General features: G+C 43.0%; 3 protein-coding genes across 3 annotated transcripts; all 3 read right to left on the minus strand.

The window, feature by feature from the left end:
• Window positions 1-679: 679 nt before the first annotated feature.
• LOC125721043 (kelch-like protein 10) lies at window positions 680-2,466 on the minus strand. Its single transcript, XM_048996981.1, has 2 exons — window positions 1,540-2,466; window positions 680-1,021 (listed from the first exon to the last, which is right to left on the minus strand). The coding sequence occupies exons 1-2, from the start codon at window positions 2,143-2,145 to the stop codon at window positions 722-724; spliced, it is 906 nt and encodes a 301-aa protein (XP_048852938.1). The 5' UTR covers window positions 2,146-2,466; the 3' UTR covers window positions 680-721.
• Window positions 2,467-5,128: 2,662 nt separating this feature from the next.
• On the minus strand, window positions 5,129-8,268 carry LOC125720842 (kelch-like protein 10; the record flags this gene model as incomplete). Its single annotated transcript, XM_048996704.1, has 4 exons — window positions 5,129-5,464; window positions 6,083-6,232; window positions 6,837-7,448; window positions 7,828-8,268. Coding segments are annotated over 4 exons (1,539 nt in total), but the record flags the coding sequence as incomplete, so codon positions are not given.
• A 14,412-nt stretch (window positions 8,269-22,680) lies between these two features.
• Window positions 22,681-26,799, minus strand: LOC125721034 (kelch-like protein 10). Its single transcript, XM_048996961.1, has 6 exons — window positions 26,647-26,799; window positions 25,626-26,115; window positions 24,635-25,246; window positions 23,965-24,114; window positions 22,932-23,292; window positions 22,681-22,844 (listed from the first exon to the last, which is right to left on the minus strand). The coding sequence occupies exons 1-5, from the start codon at window positions 26,790-26,792 to the stop codon at window positions 22,987-22,989; spliced, it is 1,704 nt and encodes a 567-aa protein (XP_048852918.1). The 5' UTR covers window positions 26,793-26,799; the 3' UTR covers window positions 22,681-22,844; window positions 22,932-22,986.
• Window positions 26,800-27,725: the final 926 nt, after the last annotated feature.

Genomic DNA, 27,725 nt, shown 5'->3' on the forward strand with positions numbered 1-27,725 from the left:
TCAGTTGGTATGGGAGACGTGGTGCGTGACGTGATTAAAATCATAAACTGCATACGATCAAAAGCGCTCTCACACCGCCAGTTCAGAGCTCTTCTAGAGGAGGTTGATTCACAATACAAGGATGTGCTTTACCACCAAGAGGTGAGGTGGCTGAGCCGCGGGAAAGTCCTCAAAAGATTTTTTGAGCTGCGCCATGTCATCGCGGAGTTTCTGACAAGCAAGAACAGTGACACTCAAGTCCCCACAGATGGTTTTGTGACGTGGCTTTTATGGTAGACATCACTGACCTGCTCAACACCCTGAATATTCAGCAACAAGGGAAGGATCAGATCATCACTGAGCTGTTTGACCACATAACGGCCTTCAGGTCGAAGCTGCAGCTACTCTGTCGACATCTGTCAGCAGGTTGGTTAATACATTGTACACACACAGAGACACACATACACATTCAGTTTTAATGGTGATAATGTCTATCATACTGTATTTTATGCCGTAAATAAGTCCCGGCCTTGTTAACTGTGTTGCGGAGGGACAGCGCTGTCCATGGTTCTTAAACTTGATTGACAGGCAGACATGCGCTTTGTTTGTCTTTTGGAGCTTGCATATTTTTTGTGATTGTAAAAATGCTTATGATTTAATCAAGTGATAAGCAGATCCATTTATAACCCAGAAATGAATGCAGGGAGGCTAAAGAGGGTAGCATGTATGTTTTTTATGTGTATTAAGATAAGCCTTTGCAGCAGGTATTTCTGGCATTTAACTGTTTTGTTTGGTTTAAATGTATCACAATGAAAGACACAGCAGCAAAGACAAAAAAACCATGAGTCTTACAGGTAAAATGTGAGATTTGACACAGAAAGGAATCACTCACCGCATATATCTTCCCTTTATACGCCGTGACTCCAAGGCTGTGACGGGGAATGCTCATTGGAGTGATCAAGCTCCATTCGTTAGTGAGGGGGTCAAAGCACTCCACTGTAGATAGGCTCTCTGTTCCATTGTGGCCCCCACAGATGTATATCTATGAAAACCAATTTAACTGTGAAGACCGTTATACTGTATATGACTGGGGTTTGGAGGTTACAGATAAAGTTCATTGTGACTCAAAAATAAAAGTATATGCTATGCATAGTGTATGACAGGGTTCCCCAGTCCCGTTCCTGGAGGAACACAGTTTGCAGATTTCCCTTCTCAAACACACCATGATCAGCTAATTTTCAGGTTTAGTATGGCTGTTTGAAAAGGGAAATCTGCAAAGAGTTTTGGATTCTGCTCCCCCAGGAACAGAATAAAGGAAACCTGACATGGGAACACCATTTCATCTATCTCACAAGTCTTGGAGTTGACACCACAGCACTACCCAATGTGCCACTAATGGAGACCAATAATGCATTTATCCAAATACTTAAATGTATTGAACATAGTAATTGTGGATTAAAATCAGCAATCTGAAGAGAAAGAGAACTCATGACTGTGTAAAATACTCCATTTCAAGGGGAAAATGAGGGTAAACAGTCAGACGCCCTCCCATTACCCTACCTTGCCATTCAGGGTGGTGGCGCTGGCATCGTTTCTCCTCTCATTCATGGACTCGATCTGGGTCCATTCATTGGTTTTTGGGTTGTAGCACTCTACGATGTCGAGGGGCCAGAAACCAATATGGCCACCCATGGCATAGATGAGCCCATCGAGCACGACCACACTAACATTACAGCGCTGCCAGTGTATTGGGGCCATCTGCTGCCATGCTCGTGTGATCGGGTCGTATCTGCGCACGGTATCGATAAAGTTTTGCCCATCAAACCCCCCAATGCAGTACACAAACCCATCATGGTACACCGTGCCATGACCAGCTAGGTTGCTCTGCTCCTCCTGCGTGATATCCACCCAGCGGTCGGCCCGTGTGTCATATGCGTCGATGCAGTTTGTCGTGTGCATGTTCCATCCACCAACAGCCAGCAAAATGTCAGAGGGCAAGCGCGGGCGGATCAGTGGGTTCTCAAAATCAGAGAGTGGACTTTCATCATGAAGATCATAGATGACCTTCATGACATCAGTGATAATTGGCCTGCACGCCGCATTGGCCTTCACCAGATCGTTGGCTTTGACGATCTTCATAAAGTACTCCGGATCCATACGAGCCATCCGAATCTACACATGAAACAAGAATGAGAGAATTCCCATGAGTTCCTTAGTGCTTTCTGTGAATCTCTGGAGATGAGCAATTCCTAACATTAAGGATACAGCAGTAAGTGCAAATTTTAATTTCTTTAGCTGAAGCCATTTACTTTGAAAGTCTCAGATGTGTCAGCTAACACTTATTTCATGTAAGACATTTGAGTGTTTTGTTTTCCATTATTTGTTACACTCTCCTCCCAGGTGTAATACCTGGAAGCCTTGGTTGTAGACTTATGGGACATGGAAATGGAGGTTCAGTCTCTAGCTACAGTAATAAGGACTTCACTCAATGAGCATTCTATTGTTATATACACAAGTCAATGAGAACATAGTATAACGATACTCACCTTGGGCAACAGAGCTGAAATGTGGGCCTCTCGGGTGGCAGGCTCGTGCTCGATCCACCGGAGGATGGCGTCAAACACCACATCCTCTTCTCTGACATTCAGCTCATCCTGCTGTATGATGTCAGAAAGTTGTTCAAGACTTAGTTCTGGGAACTCGTTTGAGCTGATGGCAACCTCCTTAAAGTTTTTCAAGATGAAGTTGAATGCAGACTGGTGCAGCTCATTTACGCAGTAGACATCGGCGATTTTAAGAAGGCCAATGCAGTTGTTGAGGCAGAGCTGCTCATGCAGGAAATCATAGCAGCGCTGCACGATGCCCAAGACACTGAGATAATCAGCCGCAACCAAAAAGCGTAATGTTCCTAATAGAGTGGCTGATCTGTCCTGAAATCGTAAAACTGAAAAGTTTTCAAACACAGTATGTATATTATATAATATGTTGGATAAATAGATGTAATTTATTGGTGACTTCGTGTACATTGAAGTTTCTGCCTTTTAAACAACTATAAAGTAATGTTGTTTGTTATATAAAAAATGTACATTTAAATGTATGAAACAAAAAATGTATACACACACACATTACATTTTCGTTAGCTGTAAAATACAGTGAAGTGAAATCTCCATTATTTGCGTTGCAATATTCCACCACTAGGGGGCAATTTTGGACGAAGGAATCTCTTTAATGGCTGTTACCAACAGAAATGTTTGCTGCTACAGTATTCAGCTTTCTGGGTGTCCTGCAAAAAGAACTAGATGACTACAAGTAGGTATGGAATGCACACTGCCCATCTGACAAACCAGAAGCCACTTTTTGAAATGTAAATTTTATTATTGAAACATTTTGTTGGATTGCACTCTAGGTTTAATGGAAGAAACTGTGGATTCCATGTATCTCCTGAAAATCTTCGTAGTCTTTGTGGAGACAATGATCTTCAAATTCACTTTGAGGTCTTGCAGAGACAAAATGAACTTGCTCCACCAGTCAGCTGGGTTACTGCCATGGAGAATTATATTGCATTCAAAAGTGTATTAGGTCTATAAGGTAATTCTGCTAACAAATTGTACAAAGCTCTCAAAATTATTTTGGTTTTCAGACAACAAATAACATTTTTTCCAGCCTTTGTTCTCCAAATAAGACATTTATTTAAACGTTGTATACAAAAATAAATTAAGCATGTTCAACAAGAACACTTTGGCCATTATACATATTGCTGTGTATAGAGCCATTAAACTGCCCCCTTAAAGTTTTTTACTGCCAAACAAAGCTGTCAGGTCAAAAATCACACTGTTAAAAATGAAGTATAAAAGAATACAAAAATAACTTCTAACAACTTATAACACTTATTCAATAAGATTATAGAACAACATAATCATTACATTGCAATTCAATGACCAGAGGTGGCGTGGAGTACAATAATTAACAGCTTGGCTTCAGGGAATGCCAAACCCTTCAGGGAATCCCAGTGTTATTTAACTGTCCCATTCTGTGTCCCTTCCCTGTTTGGCCAGTAGGTGTCATTGGTCATCTCGTCCCACGTGTTGTCAGTCTTTCTTGTCCTCCCCTGTTGTCAGTCTGTAGCGTTTCCCTTGTTCCCTGCCAGCCACTTGTTGAGCACGTGGTTACCTGTAATTTCAATTCATTAACTTACTGTTTGCCATAGGCTTTTAAATACATTATAAATAATTTAAAAAAATAACATAACAAGAGATAATACTATGAATTTCCTCACTGATTAATTGTGTTGTGGGTTGGAACTCAGTATGGAGTCCCCACAAAGATACAGATACCTTATATGTGTGTGTGTGTGTGTGTGTGTGTAGCAGGGCCGTAGCACATCTTCTTCTTTGTGTTCAGGAATTGCTTCTTGTAGGTTAAGTTAGAATGGTTTTCACAGTTCTTTGGTCTGGAGATCAGGCTGATTAATCACAGTTGATTTTTGTGGACAATCAACCATATACATATGTACATATATATGTGTGTGTGTGTGTGTACAGTAGTGTGCAAAAAATCATAAGCAGTCAAAAGAAATTGTGTGATGTCACGATTGTTACGGTTTGTAGCAGCTAATCACTGCTGTTAATAGCAGCTAATAGCTGCTGTCTGTAGCAGCTAAACTACTGTTACTATAACTGCTAATAACATAACAATTTTCCCGTTTTTTGTGTAATAAAGTATATAATGTAGTAATGTGGTGTGTTTTTGATTCAAATATGTTAGTATGGTATTGGCAAGATATTATTGTATCAGCCTTTATTACATTAAGGGGGAAAATTAGCACATTATTGGCAGTTATTACATTAACGGTAGGTATCATATGTGCCCTTGAGAGGTAAAGTGGGCTATCCCACATGTCAGTCAAAAATGACTGTCCAATATTAATTATTGAGGGTCTATCTATCTTTTAAATATACTGAGATCTGTGCTACCTATGATACATATCAATTGTAGGGTATAGACACACTGATTTTTTTTTTTTTTAATTCAACTTTGGAGCTCATTTTCTCAAAACTTTGTTTTTGTGGGATAGCCCACTTTACCTCTCAAGGGCACATGTTATATAGGTCTAATGTACGAAGCATTAACGTTAGACATGATAAGCTGGTTACCCACCAGGCAGGCAGATGGGGGCAGGTGGGCGAGGTGCAGCGTACTGTACGAAGCGGGGGTGCGCAGGCACTGTGCAGCAGCTGAAGCTCCTCTTAGGTGCAATCATTTCCTGCGCACGGCACCAGCTGCCTTTCACTGCATTGAAACATTCCACTTTTGCAGTTACTTTGAAGCCATCGGAGCCTCCCATCGCAAACAGCAAGCCGTCCACCACTGCGATGCCGAAATAGCTTCTTTGTTGTCTCATGGGAGGCCCAGCGTGCCACTGGTTAATTGCAGGGTCATAGACCTCCATAGTCCGCACTGGATGAGCCCCGTTGGTACCGCCCACCTGCGAGACACCAATGGTAAGTGATCACTCGGGTACCAAACAGATAAGTAAATATCAGCTTTCTCGAAGTCAGGAACTCTTAAGGAATTATCGCCCTATAATAGCAGGCTGCACAGAACCTCCCATTGTCTATATAGGACACAAGCTTATAACTAATTTGTGTTCAACATACATGTCAACATAACTGCAGTGAAAAAAAGGGAATTTGGGCAACAGAAAACCTGTACAATTCAGCGAAAACTGTCAACCATCAAAAAAATACTTCTTATGATCATATATTTTGCTTTTATTATTATTTTTATTAGTACTAAAAATAATACTTGTAGTCAGACACTGAAAAAAAAAACAAACAGAGCAATTACGTCTGGAACTACAGAATATAACTGTAATCAAAAATCTAAGCTTTACTAAGCGTATTCGTTTATAACCCAGATATGCAGGGAGCATATGTGTATTGAGATGGGCCTTCCCAGCAGGTCATTTCATCCACTGAATTCTTTTGTTTGTTTTAAGCGCATTACAATCTGTGACACAGCAGCAGTGACAAAAAATATGAGTCTCAGATAAATCTTGAGATTTGACTCCTTTGTTTCAGAGTACAAGAAAGGAATCACTCACCGCATAGATGTTTCCCTGATATGCCGCTACTCCAAGGCCACGTCGGCGAGTGCGCATGGGAGCGATCAAGGTCCATTCGCCCGTGAGTGGATCATAGCACTCCGCAGTGGAAGTGGTCTGAGCTCCATTGCTACCCCCACAAATGTATATCTAGGAAAGATGGTTCACAAGTGATGTGTGTTATGCTGTATATGATTGGAGATGGAGATCTAGAAAGCGTAAATGTACATTTAGCTAATGGATGTTTAATCCATCCACCTTCCATAAAAGTCTATTCAGTACAGGGTGGTGGTGAACCTGGAGCCTACCACAGGAAGCACATGGGCATTGGTAGGGAATTTACAGTTAGTTGTGATCATTTCCCTTGTGAACCGCAGCTTAATCAGCTAATTAAGTTCACTAGGTTTGTTTGAATAGGGAAATCTGCAAATTGTTTAGGATTCTGACCCTCCAGGACTGGAATTGGGTAAAGCTCCTACGTTAACACCAGTTATTGTATCTCACAAGTCTTGGGCTGTGGGCAAAATTGCAAAAACACAGAGCTGGACACCACAGCACTGCCCAATGTGCCACTAATGCAGAGCGACAATGCAAGGTCATTTATGTTTTATCTAAACACTGACGTTTACTGAATAAACAATTATGGATTGAAATCAACCATTTGAAGACAAAGCGAGCTACTGAGTATGTAACATAATCAATTTCAAGGGGAAAATGAGGGTAACCACAGGCAGACGCCCTCCTATTAACCTACCTTTCCATTCAGGGTGGTGGCACTGGCATCCTGTCGCTCCTCGTTCATGGGCTGGATGATGGTCCACTCATTGGCATTTGGGTCATATCGCTCTACGATATTCAGAGGCGACACGTCTAAACGGCCACCCATCACATAGATGAAGCCGTTACTTACGGCCACACTGACACAACAGCGGCGCCAGTGCATAGGGGCCATGTGCTGCCATGTCCGTGCGACGGGGTCAAATCTGAGCACAGCATCGGTGAAATTATGGCCATCATAACCCCCAAAACAATACATGAAGCCATTTAAACACACACTGCCATGGCCGGACTGGCGAGTCTCCTGCCCCTGTGTTATATCCACCCAGCGGTCGGCCCGGGTGTCATAGGCTTCAATCCAGTTTGTCGTGCGCATGTTCCATCCACCAACAGCCAGCAAAATGTCAGAGGGCAAGCGCGGGCGGATCAGTGGGTTCTCAAAATCAGATCGTGGACGTTCATCATGAAGATCATAGATGACCTTCAGTACATCAGTGATGATTGGCCTGCACGCCACATTGGCCTTCACTAGATCGTTGGCTTTGACGATTTTCATGAAGTATTCCGGATCCATACGAGCCATCCGAATCTACACAGGAAACAATGAGAGAATGAGAGAATTCCCATGAGTTCCTTAGTGCTTTCTGTGAATCTCTGGAGATGAGCAATTCCTAACATTAAGGATACAGCAGTAAGTGCAAATTTTTATTTCTTTAGCTGAAGCCATTTACTTTGAAAGTCTCAGATGTGTCAGCTAACACTTGTTTAATGTAAGACATCTGAGTGTTTTGTTTTCCATTATTTGTTACACTCTCCTCCCAGGTGTAATACCTGGAAGCCTTGGTTGTAGACTTATGGGACATGGAAATGGAGGTTCAGTCTCTAGCTACAGTAATAAGGACTTCACTCAATGAGCATTCTATTGTTATATACACAAGTCAATGAGAACATAGTATAACTATACTCACCTTGGCCAATAGGACTGAAATGTGGGCCTCTCGGGTGGCAGGCTCGTGCTCGATCCACCGGAGGATGGCCTCAAACACTACATCCTCTTCTCTGACATTAAGCTCATCCTGCTCGATGATGTCAGAAAGTTGTTCAAGACTTAGTTCTGGGAACTCATTTGAGCTGATGGCAACCTCCTTGAAGTTTTTCAAGATTAAGTTGAATGCAGACTGGTGCAGCTCGTTTACGCAGTAGACATCGGCGATTTTAAGAAGGCCAATGCAGTTGTTGAGGCAGAGCTGCTCATGCAGGAAATCACAGCAGCGCTGCACGATGCCCAAGACACTGAGATAATCAGCAGCTGCCAGGAGGTTCTCCACATTTTCAGCTGTGATGACCACAGAGTATGTGTAGGCATACTCTATGACCTGCCTCAGTGTTTCTGGGGAAATGCCTGGGAGTTGGTACTCCCGCTTTCCTGAATCACTCCAGTCACTGGCGAACAGAGCCCTGAAACACAATCCAGAAGTGACTCATCTAATAAATATCGGTTTTGCAGGCAAAGTTAAATAAGGGGTTTTCTAAATCTTCTGAACCAGGGACCCCCAAATGGAAATTAAGCAGAGGACCCCCTGCTACAGATGATCTCATAGGCATCTAAGAACTAGGGACCGGTGGTTTTAATTCTTATTTTTCCAACAGTAGCTCCCCCTTTAATATATTTTACTTGGGCTGGTGGGCAAGTCCCCCGGAATACTTTGTTTTGCCTGTTTGACATGGTCCCCTTTTTATATATTTATACCATTATTATTATTATTATTATATAGTAAAAGTTAAGGTGGTACACTTATCAGAAATATTTCTGATCAGCACTGACCTACATTAATATAATTTAATATAATGTATATTAATATAAACTTTCTGTCATCCTAGAGCCTTATTGCCAAGGAGAAGTCATTGCTAACGAGAGATAAAAACTGACTCCTTGCTGTTTTCGCATCTTCATATATGGGTCACAGCTACTTACTGGAAGTAGGAGCTACAGCCACACAGAATTACTCTATGGGCGTTGAATTGAACACCGTCGGTGATGAGGACCACGTCACAAAGCTGTCCTGCCAGCCGAAGCTTGTTAAACACTTCGAACGCCGGGGACATCAGTACTCGCTCCATGTCGTGTGCCATCATAATTCAAAAATGTGGATATCTCGTCTCTCTCTCCTTTTTATATCACTCGAAATGACGTGTACATACATTCTAAGACGCAAAAACCGCACTTTGCATCACAGTTTCCTAAGATACCATAATGTTTATTTTTAAATCTATATTTGAGACTCGAAATGGATTGGTGGGGGGGGGTATATTCTACGCACAATCAGCTGTACAAGAAGAACAAGTGAAATGTTTTTAACATCACTTTTGGAAAATGTATACCGTGCTTATCTTAGAATTTAAGTTTTGTATTATGTAAGAATAGTCAAATCACGAATTCCCGAAATAAAATAAATAAATAAATAAATGTTTTCATATTTTTTCTCCTCCGCTACGTTTCTAAAAATGAAAAACAAAAAAGGTCCTTTACATGTCTGTCAGGAACGAGGTTTAAGTTCGCATCTTATTCCCTAGTTTCCACTTTAGACATAAGGCATTGAGCAACAAATGTCCACAAGACATTATTTTATGGGGTAAATCTGGTCGGCCCGTTGTGGCAATTATTTGGAACAAGAATAGTCCTTGAAAATTGGGCTGGGCGGTCCGTCTGTTTTGGTCAACATTTAGCACAAGGCGGACGTATTTATCGGACCGCATATGTCCCCAATACGGTCATGAAAACAAATTGCAGCAAGTGTGGAATTATCCCAATGATTATTGTGCTGTGTACACTTCACCCAAATCCTGAACGCTATTGAATATAATCGATTATGTATTATAGAGCAGTTATGTTAATCAAGGTACAGTGTGCAATATCACTCCATGAGCTATTGACCATTTTCCTGTTTTATGATCTTTTCTTGAGAAATCGTTTTTTATTTTATTTTTTTGTAATTCCTCACTTCTGCCGACTAACTCCTCCACGTTTAATATATTTTCGTGCAGGTTTTTAAGTTTGTTTTCCTGCAGCTTCACGGCACCCATCGTTCTTGCGCACCCACACAGATGGACGAGTTAAGCTAGAAGTGGATGGGAGTAGCGGCAGGACAGATATTCCGAGGGCGCCCATTGAACGATGTAAGTAATTATTATTTATCGTTAGAATTCTCACTTAACACAGAATGTTGTCTTTGGCTGAAGTTTAAACAGTCGAGCTGAATTGTGGGAAGATAAGCTGAAGCTGTTCGCGTCCGCAGCTAATGCTCGCGCCATGACTAGCTAGCACATAGTGAAATGGTGAATGGATTTGGCGACATTTTCCGTTGGAATTGAGTACAGAGACGTAGGTGTTGTTTTGTTTGTGGCCCTGCTTTTACAATGCACGTGTAGCAAAGTGAAGTTGGGATCTGCTTGCGTCTTTTGCAGCTAACATCACACTCGATATAGCCGCAGTTTATTGTGGAATCGCCATTTTGGGTGTACACAACGCAAGAGCGCACGAGTGTTTATATAAAACAATTCCACTCTGGCTGAGTTTTCTTCTTATTATTATTTTTCATGCTATACTATATACAAACTTTTTACTTGTACATCTTAGGATATAGTTCATTGTGACAATATAAATGGTAGGAGAGAACTACAACAGCAACGACTGTGGGTTGGGGCTGGGTAGGGGATAACGTTTTCATAGTTGGGATTAGGGTTTTGCCCATAGACATGAATGCAGAGTCCCCATAAAGACATCTAGCACATCTTCTTCTTTGTGTTCTGGAATTGCTTCTTGTAGGTTAAGTTAGAATGGTTTTCACTGTTCTTTGGTCTGGAGAACAGGCTGATTAATCACAGTTGAGTTTTGTGGGCAATCAACCATATGAATATGTACATATATGTGTGTGTGTGTGTGTGTACAGTAGTGTGCAAAAAATCATAAGCAGTCAAAAGAAATTGTGTGATTGTTAGGGTCTGTAGCAGCTAATCACTGCTGTTAATAGCAGCTACTATAAACTACTGTTAATATAACTGCTAATAACATAACAATTTTCCCGTTTTTTTGTGTAATAAAGCCTATAATGTAATAATGTGATACGTTTTTGATTCAAATATGTTAGTATGATATTGGTAAGTTATTACTGTATCAGCCTTTATTACATTAAGGGGGAAAATTAGCACATTATTGGCAGTTATTACATTAACGGTAGACATCATATTATATATGTCTAATGCAGGGGCGCTGCTAAGGATTTTGGGTCCCATGAAAGGAATCTTGACAGGGCCCCCCACACAGTTTATTGGGGGCTTCTCTGGGCCCCCTCTCAGTCATGGGCCCCGAGAATCGTCATCGTTTACCCCCCCTTTACAGCGCCCCTGGTCTAATGCACGAAGCATTAACGTTAGATATGCTTGTACCACAACTTATTAGGCAAGAGAGAAGTTCTATTGCCCATTTTCATTGCAAACCAGCTTAACATTTACAGGATAATTAATTGCAAGTTCCGATGTAGGCTGCCATTCACACACACAACTGGAAATAATAAAATGCCTGGACAGAGCAGATACAGCCATTGTAGCCTTCGCTCCTGTCTGCTGCTGTATGCAAATCTCACTGAACCATTAAAGCTGGAGCAGAAGTGATGTCTCCGACTAATTGCTGGTTGTTAGAGAAGTACTCAGAATAATGAGAAATAAAGTAAGAATTGTGAGGGAAAAAAAATCAGAATTTCGACTTAATAAGTCAGAAATGCAGCTGCACCAGTCTGCAATAAGTCAATGTGTGTTTTTTTCTACTCCAGATGGCAGAAAACTCTAAAATCAACAAAGCTCAAGAGTCATAATTCAGAATTTGTTCATTTAGATCAGAAACAGCTCTATGGGATGCTTTCGTCTAATCAGACTGTACCACATGGTTCATATGTAACACTTTTCTGGAGACCGCAACAAATGGGGGATTCTGAAACTGCCCGTTTGTTTGGAAAATTCCAGTCACCCTGAGTGAAAAAGGGTAGAACCCTCCCTCCTGTCCCACTGGCCTATGATTGCCTGATAGCAGGAAGAGACGGTCTATAGGGGAAAGTAACCTTCAGTTTAACTCACAGAAAGACAATAAATAGTAGCACTTAACAAATGAGAGAATATTAATTGACTAGGACAAACTGAGATGAGCAACAGGAAATATAACTGTAAGCTGATAAGAGAAAAAGAAGGGGAAAATGGAGGGAAATTTGCTGCTTCTGATTGGATGCAAGCATGCAGGTCAGCTGATCCACCTGAATGTTTCCAACTCAGCAATCGGTGATGAAGGGTCAGTAGATTGGCTAAGTGTTGGAACCAGAAGCAGAAGCTGGCTTTCATGCTCTGGAGGGTGCTGTGGCATGAAACCTTAAGCAGTTCTTTACGCATATGATGCTCCTTTAGGGGGTGCCATAGACATTCGGTCTGCATATATATTATGTTTTATCAGTGTTTCTTGTGGACCCTCAGCAGTCCATGTTTTTGCTCTCTCCCAGCACCAGCTGTCTGGCAAGGAGCAAAAACGTGGATGGACTGGGGGTTCCTGTGGATCAGGTTGAAGAACATTGTTCTGTATTGTTTTTGTTAATTGATTGATATTCAGAATTTATTTTTGGGGCTTTGGCTGCATCTTGGTTATAATACAAATTATACAAATATACAAATATAATACAATATACAAATATAAGGGCTTTAGTTGTATGAATAAAGCATTTCACATATCTAACACATGTGTCCCCAACAACCGTAGCCAGATATTAAATCTGTTCTAGAAGAGCACACTCATTGCTTGCTGTAAAAGCATGCAGGAGGTCCCAGCTGAGCTCTGCTATAGTTGTGCTCTGTGTATTATTCATTTGGCAGATGCTCTAAGACAGAGAAATGGTTGGAGAGAACAAGGCAATTAACAAATGCATGCAAACAAGTGGCATGTTACACAACAGGAGCAAACCATTACAGCATCCGATAACAAAGGAAAGCAGTTGTCTTGCCATAATTGCATTTTGATAGCTGTTCTAGTGCCTTAACCTCTATGCTCTGACTCCACTGTAAGGTCTAAGTTCTGTTCCCTCAGTCCATTATTCAAGAGGCATTTTCCTTATTTTGGTGAATGTTTCTGATTCTTGTTAGTGTCCACTGTTTCTGTTGATTAAGTCCAGTGATGCTAGCCACACCGGTAGATGCGTAACCTGGTTACCCACCAGGCAGGCAGATGGGGGCAGGTGGGCGAGGTGCAGCGTACTGTATGATGCAGGGGGGCACTGTGCAGCAGCTGAAGTTCCTCTTGGGCGTAATCATGTCCTGCGTACGGAACCAGCTGCCTTTCTCTGCATTGTAGCATTCCACCTTTGCAGTGACTTTGAAGCCATCGGAGCCTCCCATTGCAAACAGCAAGCCGTCCACCACTGCGATGCCGAAATAGCTCCTTTGTTGTTTCATGGGAGGTGCAGCGTGCCACTGATTAATTGCAGGGTCATAAACCTCCATACTCCGCACTGGATGAGCCCCGTTGGTACCGCCCACCTGGGAGACACCAATGGTAAGTGATCACTCGGGTACCAAACGGATAAGTAAATATCAGCTTTCTGGAAGTCAGGAACTCTTAAGGAATTATCGCCCTATAATAGCAGACTGCACAGAACCTCCCATTGTGTATATAGGACACAAGCTTATTACTAATTTGTGTTCAACATACATGTCAACATAACTGCAGTGAAAAAAGTGGATTTGGGCAACAGAAAACCTGTACAATTCAGTGAAATACTTCTTATGTTCATATATTTTACTTTTATTATTATTTTTATTAGTACTAAAAATAATACTTGTAGTCAGACACTGAAAAAAACAACAAACAGAGCAATTATGTCTGGAACTACAGAATATAACTATAATTAAAAATCTAAGCTTTACTAAGCTTTACTAAGCGTATTCGTTTATAACCCAGATATGCAGGGAGCATATGTGTATTGAGATGGGCCTTCCCAGCAGGTCATTTCATCCACTGAATTCTTTTGTTTGATTTAAGCGCATTACAATCTGTGACACAGCAGCAGTGACAAAAAATGAGTCTCAGATAAATCTTGAGATTTGACTCCTTTGTTTCAGAGTACAAGAAAGGAATCACTCACCGCATAGATGTTTCCCTGATATGCAGCTACTCCGAGGCCACGTCAGCGAGTGCGCATGGGAGCGATCAAGGTCCATTCGCACGTGAGTGGATCATAGCACTCCGCAGTGGAAGTGGTCTGAGCTCCATTGTTACCCCCACAAATGTATATCTAGGAAAGATGGTTCACAAGTGATGTGTGTTATGCTGTATATGATTGGAGATGGAGATCTAGAAAGCATAAATGTACATTTAGCTAATGCATGTTTAATCCATCCATCTTCCATAAAAGTTTATTTGGTACAGGGTGGTGGTGAACCTGGAACCTACCACAGGAAGCACATGGGCATTGGTAGGGAATTTACAGTTAGTTGTGATCATTTCCCTTGTGAACCGCAGCTTAATCAGATAATTATTAAGTTCACTAGGTTTGTTTGAATAGGGAAATCTGCAAATTGTTTAGGATTCTGACCCTCCAGGACTGGAATTGGGTAAAGCTCCTACGTTAACACCAGTTATTGTATCTCACAAGTCTTGGGCTGTGGGAAAAATTGCAAAAACACAGAGCTGGACACCACAGCACTGCCCAATGTGCCACTAATGCAGAGCGACAATGCAAGGTCATTTATGTTTTATCTAAACACTGACGTTTACTGAACTTATATTAAATTATGGATTGAAATCAAGCATTTGAAGACAAAGCGAGCTACTGAGTATGTAACATAATCAATTTCAAGGGGAAAATGAGGGTAACCACAGTCAGACGCCCTCCTATTAACCTACCTTTCCATTCAGGGTGGTGGCACTGGCATCCTGTCGCTCCTCATGCATGGGCTGGATAATAGTCCATTCGTTGGCTTCTTGGTCATATCACTCGATTATGATTAGAGGCGAGAAGCGTAAATGGCCACCCATTACATAGATGGAACCATTAATTACGGCCACGCTAACATTTCAGTGGCACCAGTGCATCGGTGCCATGTGCTACCATGTCTGTGCGACGGGGTCAAATCTGCGTAGTGTTGGTGAAATTGTGGCCATCAAAACCCCCAAAACAATACCCAAAGCCATTTAAGTACACACTGCCAGTGGTCGGCCCGGGTGTCATAGGCTTCAATCCAATTGGTTTTGCGGAAATTCTAGCCACCAATGGCCAATAAGATGTCAGCGGGCAGGCGTGGGCGGATCAGTGGCCTTTCTTTTTCTTTTAGTGTGTGTGGGGAGCCACAGCCCCATCCCTCAGGACATGAAGCAGACACGGAGGAGGCCCGGACCCCAGACAGTCAGAGGCCCCCCAGGGCGTGGGAGCCCCCGGAGGACCACCGCAGGGAGAATAGCAGCCCCTCACCCAGAAAAGGGCAGAGGAGAGCTCCGGAGGGAGGCCATCCGGCAGCCACCGTGCAGGCTCCACCGGCGGCCGGCCCCACCACGGCAGACCAGGCCCTGGGCCCAGAGATCCAAGGGCCCCCCCACCCCCCAGCAAGGGCCCGACAGAGCCAGGAGGGCCAGATCCCGCCAGGCAATCGCCGCGGGTGAGCCAGCACCCACCCGAGCACCCAGCCCTGGACATCGAGAACCACCAACGCACCAGTGGCCAGGTGCCCCATCCACCAGCAGGGAGTGTGGCGGGGGGGAATAGAGCCCGAGATGTTATTTCAGGTGGAGTCTAGAACCCAACCTGACACATGCATATAGACAAACAGGCACACACATATACAAGCATACGTTCCCACCCTCATGCACACATAAACAAATATTTACACATTCACCCAACATAGAGACACACAGAAATGAACGCTGTACACACACTCTCACTCCCCGTATATACTCTCTGTGGACCCCATTTTTTTCCTCTGGCGAGGAAACCGGAAGACCACCCTGGACCCCGCAGCAGCCGAGAAGCGCACCAGCCCAGACCCCGACCAGACGGCCAGATCAGTGACCTTTCAAAGTCAGATCGTGGACTTTTATCGTCGAGATCATGTATGATCTTCAATACATCAGTGATAATTGGCCTGCACGCCGCATTGGCCTTCACTAGATCGTTGGCTTTGACGATCTTCATAAAGTACTCCGGATCCATACGAGCCATGCGAATCTACACAGGAAACAAAAATGAGAGAATTCCCATGAGTTCCTTAGTGCTTTCTGTGAATCTCTGGAGATGAGCAATTCCTAACATTAAAGGTACATTAGCTGAAGCCATTTACATAGAAAGTCTCAGATGTGTCAGCTAACACTTATTTCATGTAAGACATTTCAGTGTTTTGTTTTCCATTATTTGTTACACTCTCCTCCCAGGTGTAATACCTGGAAGCCTTGGTTGTAGACTTATGGGACATGGAAATGGAGGTTCAGTCTCTAGCTACAGTAATAAGGACTTCACTCAATGAGCATTCTGTTGTTATATACACAAGTCAATGAGAACATAGTATAACTATACTCACCTTGGGCAATAGGACTGAAATGTGGGCCTCTCGGGTGGCAGGCTCGTGTTTGATCCACCGGAGGATGGCGTCAAACACCACATCCTCTTCTCTGACATTAAGCTCATCCTGCTCGATGATGTCAGAAAGTTGTTCAAGACTTAGTTCTGGGAACTCGTTTGAGGTGATGGCAACCTCCTGGAAGTTTTTCAGGATGAAGTCGAATGCAGACTGGCGCAGCTCATTGAGGCAGTAGACTCAGCCGATCAGCAGCTGCCAGGAGGTTCTCCACATTCTCAGCCGTGACGAGCACAGAGTACGTGTAGGTGTATTCCATTATCTGCTGCATCGTATCTGGGGAAATGCCTGGGAACTGGTACTCCCGCTTTCCCGAATCCTTCCAGTCACCGGTGAACAGAGCCCTGAAAACAATCCAGATGTCAGTCAGAATCAGCTTTTTGGCTGATCACACAAGGAATTTGTCTCCAGTTTGTTGTCACTCTCAGTGAACTTAAACAGGAGACATACAAAAAATAAAAAACAGGACCACAACGGGACTCATTTAATAATTTTGGGTTTCCTAACTCTTCTGATCCAGGGACCCCCAAATGAATATCGACCAGAGCTAAGGACCCCCTGCCACAGATGATCACATAGGTACTTAAGAAGTAGGGTCAGGAAGGGCTTTAATCTTATCTTTCCAGCAGTGGCTCCCTAAAAATATTTTTCACTTAGACTAGAGGGCAGGTCCCCCGGAATATTATTTTTGCCACTGATTGATGTGGTCCACTTTTTGTAATATTTTTACACAGCTATTATATGCCAAAAGTTAAGGTGGTACCTTTAATAACTGTAGCTCAGAAATATTTTTGCTAACCCCGTAGTATACTAATATAACACAATAATTGTCATGACCTGTGCGTCCAGCCCTTGTATGTGCTCAGGATGAACCTGCTCTCATCTGTGAAAAGCTCAGGGTGCCAGTGGCAGACCTGCAAATTCTGGTATTCTATGGCAAATGCCAATCGAGCTCTATGGTGCTGGGCAGTGAGCACAGGGCCCACTAGAGGACGTTGGGCCCTCAAGCCACCCTCATGAAGTCTGTCTCTGACCAAACAATCAGAAACATTCACACCAGTGGCCTGATGGAGGTCATTTTCTAGGGCTTCAGCAGTGTTCATCCTGTTCCTCCTTGCACAAAGGAGCCAATACCGGTTCTGCTGAAGGGTTTAGCACCTTCTACGGCCCTGTCCAGCTCTCCTTAAGTATCTTCCTGTCTCCTGGAATGTCCTCCATGCCCTTGAGACTGTGCTGGGAGACACAGCAAATCTTCTGGCAATGGCACATATTGATGCGCCATCCTGGAGGAGTTGGACTACCTGTGCAACCTCTGTAGGGTCCAGGTATCGCCTCATGCTATTAGTAGTGACACTGACCGTCACCAAATGCAAAACTAGTGAAAAAACCGTCAGAAACGATGAGGAGGGGAAAATGCCAGTGGCCTCCACCTGTTAAACCATTCCTGTTTTGGGGGTCGTCCCATTGTTGCCCCTCTAGTTCACCTGTTCATAATTTCATTAACACCAAAGCAGCTGAAACTGATTAACCACCCCCTCCGCTACTTAACTGACCAGATCAATATCTCAGATGTTTAATAGACTTGATGCTATACTCTAATTAAAAAGTGTTCCTTAAATTTTTTCGAACAATGTATAATTGTAGCATCTCTTCCCTTGTCTTAAACTCCACACACCTAGAGTTGTAACCTAACATCCTATTGGCCTTTTTTATTGCTTCCCCACACTGACATGGAAGAATCAACATACACACCGAGATCTTTCTAATAACCAGCTACCTTTATTTCAATGGAACCCATAATATATCTGTACTTTTATATTTCTGCTCCCTGTATGGATTACCTTACATTTATCTATGTTAAATTCCATCTGCCAGGTATCCACCCAGTCGCTAATTAAATCCAGATCCCGTTGTAGCCTCTCCGCTGCTAGATCAGTACCTGCTACACCACCCACCCTGGTGTCGTCTGCAAATGTAACCAGTTTACAGTATGTATTGGTGTCAATATCATTAATGTAAATTAGGAACAGTAGTGGTCCTAAAATTTAACCCTACGGTACCCCACTATGAACGCAGGCCCACTGTCATGCCCGGCTCGTACGATCGTCGTGTGTGCCACGCCCCCTGATTATCCACGTGTGCTTCCCCAATCATGCCCAGCTGTATCTTGTTGTTTCACCATGTCTTTTGTCTATATCAGTCCACATCTTGCCCTGTCCGATGTCCGTCATTGATGTTAGTGCTGTTATGTCCTGTTCTGCCCATAGCCGTCTTTCCCCTAATAAAACCCCAGTTTTCCCCGTATTCTACCTCCCTGCTTCGTCCTTCCCTGCCTCCTTCCTGCCAGCCTGCCCGTCCGCACCCGCAAACTCTGACACCCACAATATAATAATATCGTGTACAGTACATACTGTAATCAGTCCAGAGGTAACATCACTTCTCCAAATTCAAGTTGCCGGCTATGTTTACTGTAGGTCCCAGGGGAAGGGGTTGCACTAAACCAGTATTTCAATGGATTACGAAAAACCTTAGTGCAGGGGTGCCCAAAGTGGGGCCCGCGGGCCAAGGTTGGCCCGCCGTACTATTTAGATTGGCCCGCCAATGGATATCTAAAATTTTTAATTATTACTGTACTAAAATTTGTTTCAAAAACTCTTAAAGCACGAATCCCAGTGTAGCTATCAGTGCGTTTATTTTTAGTGTACGTTGACCTAACTAATATATATTATACAGTCCTCACTCATGGTGCTTTGATTACATTTGAAATATCTAAGACTAAAATTGAAATACAAGCAACTATAAGGGTAATGTAGAGTATATCTGTCACGGGCGACCGCGGGCAGAGCGGCGATCGTGAGGGCAAGCGGGGAATCAGGAAGCAGGCAGGCAGGATTCGGGGCAAACGGGGATTTAATCAAAGGTTTTCGGGGAACAGGGAACATCGGACACTGACTGACATCAATGACGGACGAAGGACTCAGGTAAGACACGGACTGAAATACACAGGACTGAGCAAATGAACTAGATACAGCTGGGTACAATCGGGAGAAAACACGTGGGTAATCAGGGGGCGTGGCACACAGGAGGAGCGGACGAGCCGGGCATGACAATATCTGTGCACATATGTACATTTCCACACTTCATAAATAGTCATATTTTAACAATTTGCAAAAAGTCCCATGAGTCTTTGTTGCCGCCATACGGGATCAAACCAGTTTGTGGCGGGTCACCACCAGGCTGCTAGCTTAAGCCACTATCAACATGGAGCGGCATCGTCAGTGGCACACAGACAAAAGACATTTTAAAAAATGCTGGGAGGAAGAATATTTTTTCACTGACATAAATGCTAAAGCGGTCTGCCTTATTTGTAACCAGTCTGTTGCTATACTAAAGGAGTATAACATTCGTCGTCATTATGAGACGAAGCACGCAGCATTTTCGCAATTCAAAGGTGATGCGCGAAAGAACAAGACCAGGGAGCTGCTGGCTAAACTTCACAGGCAACAAGGGACTCTTACACGGCCCTCGACAGCCCAGGACAGCGCGACACGGGCCAGCTTTGAGATTACTGCGCTAATTGCCCGGACAGGGAGATCATTTTCAACGGGTGACTTTGTTAAGGAGTGTCTGTCCATAGCTGCGACAATCATGTGCCCGTCACAGGCAAAAACTTTCTCCCAGATCAGCCTCTCACGAAATACTGTGACACGTCGTATTGAAGAAATGTCTCGAGACATTAAGGAGCAATTTAAAGCAAAGGCTGCTGGATTTGTCGCCTTTTCTTTGGCGTGTGATGAAAGCACGGACATTTCGGACTCTGCACAACTTTTGGTTTTCATACGGGGAGTAAATGAAAACATGGAAATAACTCAGGAGCTGGCTGGATTTGAGACACTGCGCAGCACAACAAAAAGTGAGGATTTGTTTGCAGCCGTTGAGCGAGTGTTGGATACGAACGGGCTGAGCTGGGAAAAATTGGTTGGGATAACAACTGATGCAGCACCTGCCATGGTTGGGAGGACAACAGGCCTTGCCACACTAATTTCCCAGAAGGTTTCCCAATGTGGAGGTAAGGTGGCAAAATACCACTGCATCCTGCACCAAGAGCAACTATGTGCCAGATCAGTTGGTATGGGAGACGTGGTGCGTGACGTGATTAAAATCATAAACTGCATACGATCAAAAGCGCTCTCACACCGCCAGTTCAGAGCTCTTCTAGAGGAGGTTGATTCACAATACAAGGATGTGCTTTACCACCAAGAGGTGAGGTGGCTGAGCCGCGGGAAAGTCCTCAAAAGATTTTTTGAGCTGCGCCATGTCATCGCGGAGTTTCTGACAAGCAAGAACAGTGACACTCAAGTCCCCACAGATGAAAAATGGTTTTGTGACGTGGCTTTTATGGTGGACATCACTGACCTGCTCAACACCCTGAATATTCAGCTTCAAGGGAAGGATCAGATCATCACTGAGCTGTTTGACCACATAATGGCCTTCAGGTCGAAGCTGCAGCTACTCTGTCGACATCTGTCAGCAGGTTGGTTAATACATTGTACACACACAGAGACACACATACACATTCAGTTTTAATGGTGATAATGTCTATCATACTGTATTTTATGCCGTAAATAAGTCCCGGCCTTGTTAACTGTGTTGCGGAGGGACAGCGCTGTCCATGGTTCTTAAACTTGATTGACAGGCAGACATGCGCTTTGTTTGTCTTTTGGAGCTTGCATATTTTTTGTGATTGTAAAAATGCTTATGATTTAATCAAGTGATAATGGAGAGGAAAGGTGGCAGCATGTACCTGCACCTCACATGATAAAAGTGCAGTTACTGGGATTGATATTATGTGGAATATGTTAGTAAGTGCATTTACTAACATATCCATATTCCACTGTTGTGCAGTTAAAAAGTATTGTTAAAAAGTATTGTAATAAAATTGTAAGGCTAACTCTTTCAAAGTACATAAAACAACATTTATGTTGCAATATTTATTATTATTTGACGACTTAGCAGCTCTTTCACTTCTTCCCAGGAAACCTTGCACACTTCCCTAGTCTGAGAGAGGTCAACCTGGTGAAGCAGAGACTGCCTGAATATGCAGCACTTCTCAGACACTTGGACCAGGACTTTGCGTTGCGCTTTGAGGACTTTAGGGAAAGTAGAGGTGACATGGAGCTGTTTTCTCAACCCTTCACCATAAGTGTGGACTCAGTGCCTGATCACATTCAGATGCAGCTAATTGAGTTTCAGTGTGATTCTGAGCTAAAGAATACATTCATGTCACTACACCTGAAAGACTTCTACACACATGTCTCATCTGAAAGGTACCCAGACATTAGGAAACATGCACAGGTCATGTTAGCTTTGTTTGGCAGCACTTACATCTGTGAACAGACTGTTAGTGTAATGAACCTTAACAAGTCCAGGCTCAGAAGCACTCTGACTGACCCACACCTACAGGACATCCTCACCCTCTCAGTGAGTCAGCTGCAACCTAATATTGATAGGCTGATAAACGCCAAAGAACAGCTTCATGTTTCTCACTAGTGGTGCAATTATATTGTTCCTACTGTTGTTGTTGTGTTGCTGTTGGACATGCACTCTTTGACATTTTGCACTATATGTGATTACAAAAGTTTAGACGTGTTCTAAATGCCTATATATGACTTATTTGTCATATTTTGTTTATGTTATTTACACAGAAAGGAAGGTTAGATAACTGTTTGATAAATAAAACTACTTTACTTTACTATTAGTGTTTGTATTTTGTGTAAAATATTACATTTGGCCCGCGGTCCTCCGATAGATTTTCATTTTGGCCCACTAAGGGAAAATGTTTGGGCACCGCTGCCTTAGTGCTTAATTAGTAATCACCGATGGTTGCAGCGGAATTTCTGAAGAGAACCGTCAAACGAGAACAACGTTTATCCAAAATGGGAAATTTATGACGCTTTCACAAACTAGATAATATGAAAAAGAAAACTTTATTTTAAGTATGCAATGTCAGGAGAAGATTCAGCTCCCATCTCCAGCAGAGCTTCTCCCATGTCCTGGAGGACGCAGGGGACTGACTAGTACGAATGGGCCTTGTTCCATGCCTCCATTGTGGAAGCGGCTGACTGGAGCTGTGGCCTGTTGTGGCAGCAATCCCCCAACCCGCTGGTGGACAGCGTTGATGAAATGTTGGAATGCGGCTTCGGCGGTCGTCGAGGTAAAAACTCAGGTGTGGGAGGAGTTTAGCGAGGCCATGGAAAATTACTTCCGGACAGCTTCGTCTTCAAAGACCTCGATCCCACCAACACACCTTCCAATGAGGAAGCAGAGTCTGGGGAAAAAAAGAGGTGTCTATATAAACTCAATGTATGTTATAGGGAAAGAATTCGGGGTGGGGGGTGTAAATGAGGTTACGTACTGGGCATGCTGTTGTGGGCAGATGGGTTTCTCTCCTCCTTGGCGGCCATTAGGGACTAACGAGGTGAAGCATATTCTATGATGCGGGGGTGCGCAGGCACTACGCAGCAGCTGAAATGGTTTCTGGCTCTGCTCATGTCCTGCGCACGATACCAGCTGCCTGTCCCCGCATCATAGCACTCCACCTTGTTAGTTACCCCAAACCCATCGTGGCCGCCCATCACAAATAGGAGGTCGTCCACCACTGCGATGCCAAAATCACTGCGCGGTGTGGACATGGGGGCCACAGCATGCCAGCGGTTTGTGGTAGGGTCATAGACCTCCATGGTCTGCAGGCGATCAGGCCTGTTGATACCGCCCACCTGAGAGATGCCAAAGATTCATTATCACTTGCTTGCCAAAAGGATGGGCAAACATCAACTTTCCCAAAGTCATGAACTCTTAAGCAATTTTCACCCTATGAAAGCAGGCGCCTTAGAACCTCCCATTGTCTATAGATGACACAAGCTTATATACAGAAGTCAACCTATATGCAATGAAAACATGGATTTGGGCAACAGAAAACTTTTATGATTCGGTGAAAACTGTGAGCCTTCAAAAAAGACTCCTTATGCTAATATATTTTGCTTTTTTATTGTTATTACTTAAAACGAACACTTGAAGCTAATCAGACACTGAAAAAAACAACAATCTGACTAATTTTCTATCTATCTATCTATCTATCTATCTATCTAATTATATCTGGAACTAGGGAAAATAATTAATAAAAAATCTAAACTTTACAACCCGAGCTAGTAGCAGAGACCCCCCCAGCAGATCCATTTATAACCCAGAAATGAATGCAGGGAGGCTAAAGAGGGTAGCATATATGTTTTTTATGTGTATAAAGATAAGCCTTTGCAGCAGGTATTTCTGGCATTTAACTGTTTTGTTTGGTTTAAATGTATCACAATGAAAGACACAGCAGCAAAGACAAAAAAACCATGAGTCTTACAGGTAAAATGTGAGATTTGACACAGAAAGGAATCACTCACCGCATATATCTTCCCTTTATACGCCGTGACTCCAAGGCTGTGACGGGGAATGCTCATTGGAGTGATCAAGCTCCATTCGTTAGAGAGTGGGTCAAAGCACTCCACTGTAGATAGGCTCTCTGTTCCATTGTGGCCCCCACAGATGTATATCTATGAAAACCAATTTAACTGTGAAGACCGTTATACTGTATATGACTGGGGTTTGGAGGTTACAGATAAAGTTCATTGTGACTCAAAAATAAAAGTATGTGCTATGCATAGTGTATGACAGGGTTCCCCAGTTCCGTTCCTGGAGGAACACAGTTTGCAAATTTCCCTTCTCAAACACACCATAATCAGCTAATTTTCAGGTTTAGTATGGCTGTTTGAAAAGGGAAATCTGCAAAGAGTTTTGGATTCTGCTCCCCCAGTAACAGAATAAAGGAAACCTGACATGGGAACACCATTTCATCTATCTCACAAGTCTTGGAGTTGACACCACAGCACTACCCAATGTGCCACTAATGGAGCCCAATAATGCATTTATCCAAATACTTAAATGTATTGAACATAGTAATTGTGGATTAAAATCAGCAATCTGAAGAGAAAGAGAACTCATGACTGTGTAAAATACTCAATTTCAAGGGGAAAATGAGGGTAAACACAGTCAGACGCCCTCCCATTACTCTACCTTGCCATTCAGGGTGGTGGCGCTGGCATCGTTTCTCCTCTCATTCATGTGCTCGATCTGGGTCCATTCATTGGTTATTGGGTTGTAGCACTCTACGATGTTGAGGGGCCTGAAACCAATATGGCCACCCATGGCGTAGATGAGCCCATCGAGCACGACCACACTAACATTACATCGATGCCAGTGCATGGGGGCCATCTGCTGCCATGCTCGTGTGATCGGGTCGTATCTGCGCACGGTATTGATGAAATTTTGCCCATCAAACCCCCCAATGCAGTACACAAACCCATCATGGTACACCGTGCCATGACCAGCTAGGTTGCTCTGCTCCTCCTGCGTGATATCCACCCAGCGGTCAGCCCGTGTGTCATATGCATCAATGCAGTTTGTCGTGCGCATGTTCCATCCACCAACAGCCAGCAAAATGTCAGAGGGCAAGCGCGGGCGGATCAGTGGGTTCTCAAAATCAGAGAGTGGACTTTCATCATGAAGATCATAGATGACCTTCAGTACATCAGTGATAATTGGCCTGCACGCCACATTGGCCTTCACTAGATCGTTGGCTTTGACGATTTTCATGAAGTATTCCGGATCCATACGAGCCATCCGAATCTACACAGGAAACAATGAGAGAATGAGAGAATTCCCATGAGTTCCTTAGTGCTTTCTGTGAATCTCTGGAGATGAGCAATTCCTAACATTAAGGATACAGCAGTAAGTGCAAATTTTAATTTCTTTAGCTGAAGCCATTTACTTTGAAAGTCTCAGATGTGTCAGCTAACACTTGTTTAATGTAAGACATCTGAGTGTTTTGTTTTCCATTATTTGTTACACTCTCCTCCCAGGTGTAATACCTGGAAGCCTTGGTTGTAGACTTATGGGACATGGAAATGGAGGTTCAGTCTCTAGCTACAGTAATAAGGACTTCACTCAATGAGCATTCTATTGTTATATACACAAGTCAATGAGAACATAGTATAACTATACTCACCTTGGGCAATAGGACTGAAATGTGGGCCTCTCGGGTGGCAGGCTCGTGTTTGATCCACCGGAGGATGGCGTCAAACACCACATCCTCTTCTCTGACATTAAGCTCATCCTGCTCGATGATGTCAGAAAGTTGTTCAAGACTTAGTTCTGGGAACTCGTTTGAGCTGATGGCAACCTCCTTGAAGTTTTTCAAGATAAAGTTGAATGCAGACTGGTGCAGCTCGTTTACGCAGTAGACATCGGCGATTTTAAGAAGGCCAATGCAGTTGTTGAGGCAGAGCTGCTCATGCAGGAAATCACAGCAGCGCTGCACGATGCCCAAGACACTGAGATAATCAGCAGCTGCCAGGAGGTTCTCCACATTCTCAGCTGTGATAACCACAGAGTACGTGTAGGCATACTCTATGACCTGCCTCAGTGTTTCTGGGGAAATGCCTGGGAGTTGGTACTCCCGCTTTCCTGAATCATTCCAGTCACTGGCGAACAGAGCCCTGAAACACAATCCAGAAGTGACTCATCTAATAAATATCGGTTTTGCAGGCAAAGTTAAATAAGGGGTTTTCTAAATCTTCTGAACCAGGGACCCCCAAATGGAAATTAAGCAGAGATAAGGACCCCCTGCTACAGATGATCTCATAGGCATCTAAGAACTAGGGGCCAGGGGCTTTAATTCTTATTTTTCCAACAGTAGCTCCCCCTTTAATATATTTTACTTGGGCTGGTGGGCAAGTCCCCCGGAATACTTTGTTTTGCCTGTTTGACATGGTCCCCTTTTTATATATTTATACCATTATTATTATTATTATTATTATTATTATATAGTAAAAGTTAAGGTGGTACACTTATCAGAAATATTTCTGATCAGCACTGACCTACATTAATATAATTTAATATAATGTATATTAATATAAACTTTCTGTCATCCTAGAGCCTTATTGCCAAGGAGAAGTCATTGCTAACGAGAGATAAAAACTGACTCCTTGCTGTTTTCGCATCTTCATATATGGGTCACAGCTACTTACTGGAAGTAGGAGCTACAGCCACACAGAATTACTCTATGGGCGTTGAATTGAACACCGTCGGTGATGAGGACCACGTCACAAAGCTGTCCTGCCAGCCGAAGCTTGTTAAACACTTCGAACGCCGGGGACATCAGTACTCGCTCCATGTCGTGTGCCATCATAATTCAAAAATGTGGATATCTCGTCTCTCTCTCCTTTTTATATCACTCGAAATGACGTATACATACGTTCTAAGACGCAAAAACCGCACTTTGCATCACAGTTTCCTAAGATACCATAATGTTTATTTTTAAATCTATATTTGAGACTCGAAATGGATTGGGGGGGGGGGTATATTCTACGCACAATCAGCTGTACAAGAAGAACAAGTGAAATGTTTTTAACATCACTTTTGGAAAATGTATACCGTGCTTATCTTAGAATTTAAGTTTTGTATTATGTAAGAATAGTCAAATCACGAATTCCCGAAATAAAATAAATAAATAAATAAATGTTTTCATATTTTTTCTCCTCCGCTACGTTTCTAAAAATGAAAAACAAAAAAGGTCCTTTACATGTCTGTCAGGAACGAGGTTTAAATTCGCATCTTATTCCCTAGTTTCCACTTTAGACATAAGCCATTGAGCAACAAATGTCCACAAGACATTATTTTATGGGGTAAATCTGGTCGGCCCGTTGTGGCAATTATTTGGAACAAGAATAGTCCTTGAAAATTGGGCTGGGCGGTCCGTCTGTTTTGGTCAACATTTAGCACAAGGCGGACGTATTTATCGGACCGCATATATCCCCAATACGGTCATGAAAACAAATTGCAGCAAGTGTGGAATTATCCCAATGATTATTGTGCTGTGTACACTTCACCCAAATCCTGAACGCTATTGAATATAATCGATTATGTATTATAGAGCAGTTATGTTAATCAAGGTACAGTGTGCAATATCAATCCATGAGCTATTGACCATTTTCCTGTTTTATGATCTTTTCTTGAGAAATCGTTTTTTATTTTATTTTTTGTAATTCCTCACTTCTGCCGACTAACTCCTCCACGTTTAATATATTTTCGTGCAGGTTTTTAAGTT

Source organism: Brienomyrus brachyistius, unplaced genomic scaffold (assembly GCF_023856365.1).
Source record: "Brienomyrus brachyistius isolate T26 unplaced genomic scaffold, BBRACH_0.4 scaffold27, whole genome shotgun sequence".
In the NCBI taxonomy this organism is placed as follows: Eukaryota; Metazoa; Chordata; class Actinopteri; order Osteoglossiformes; family Mormyridae; genus Brienomyrus; species Brienomyrus brachyistius.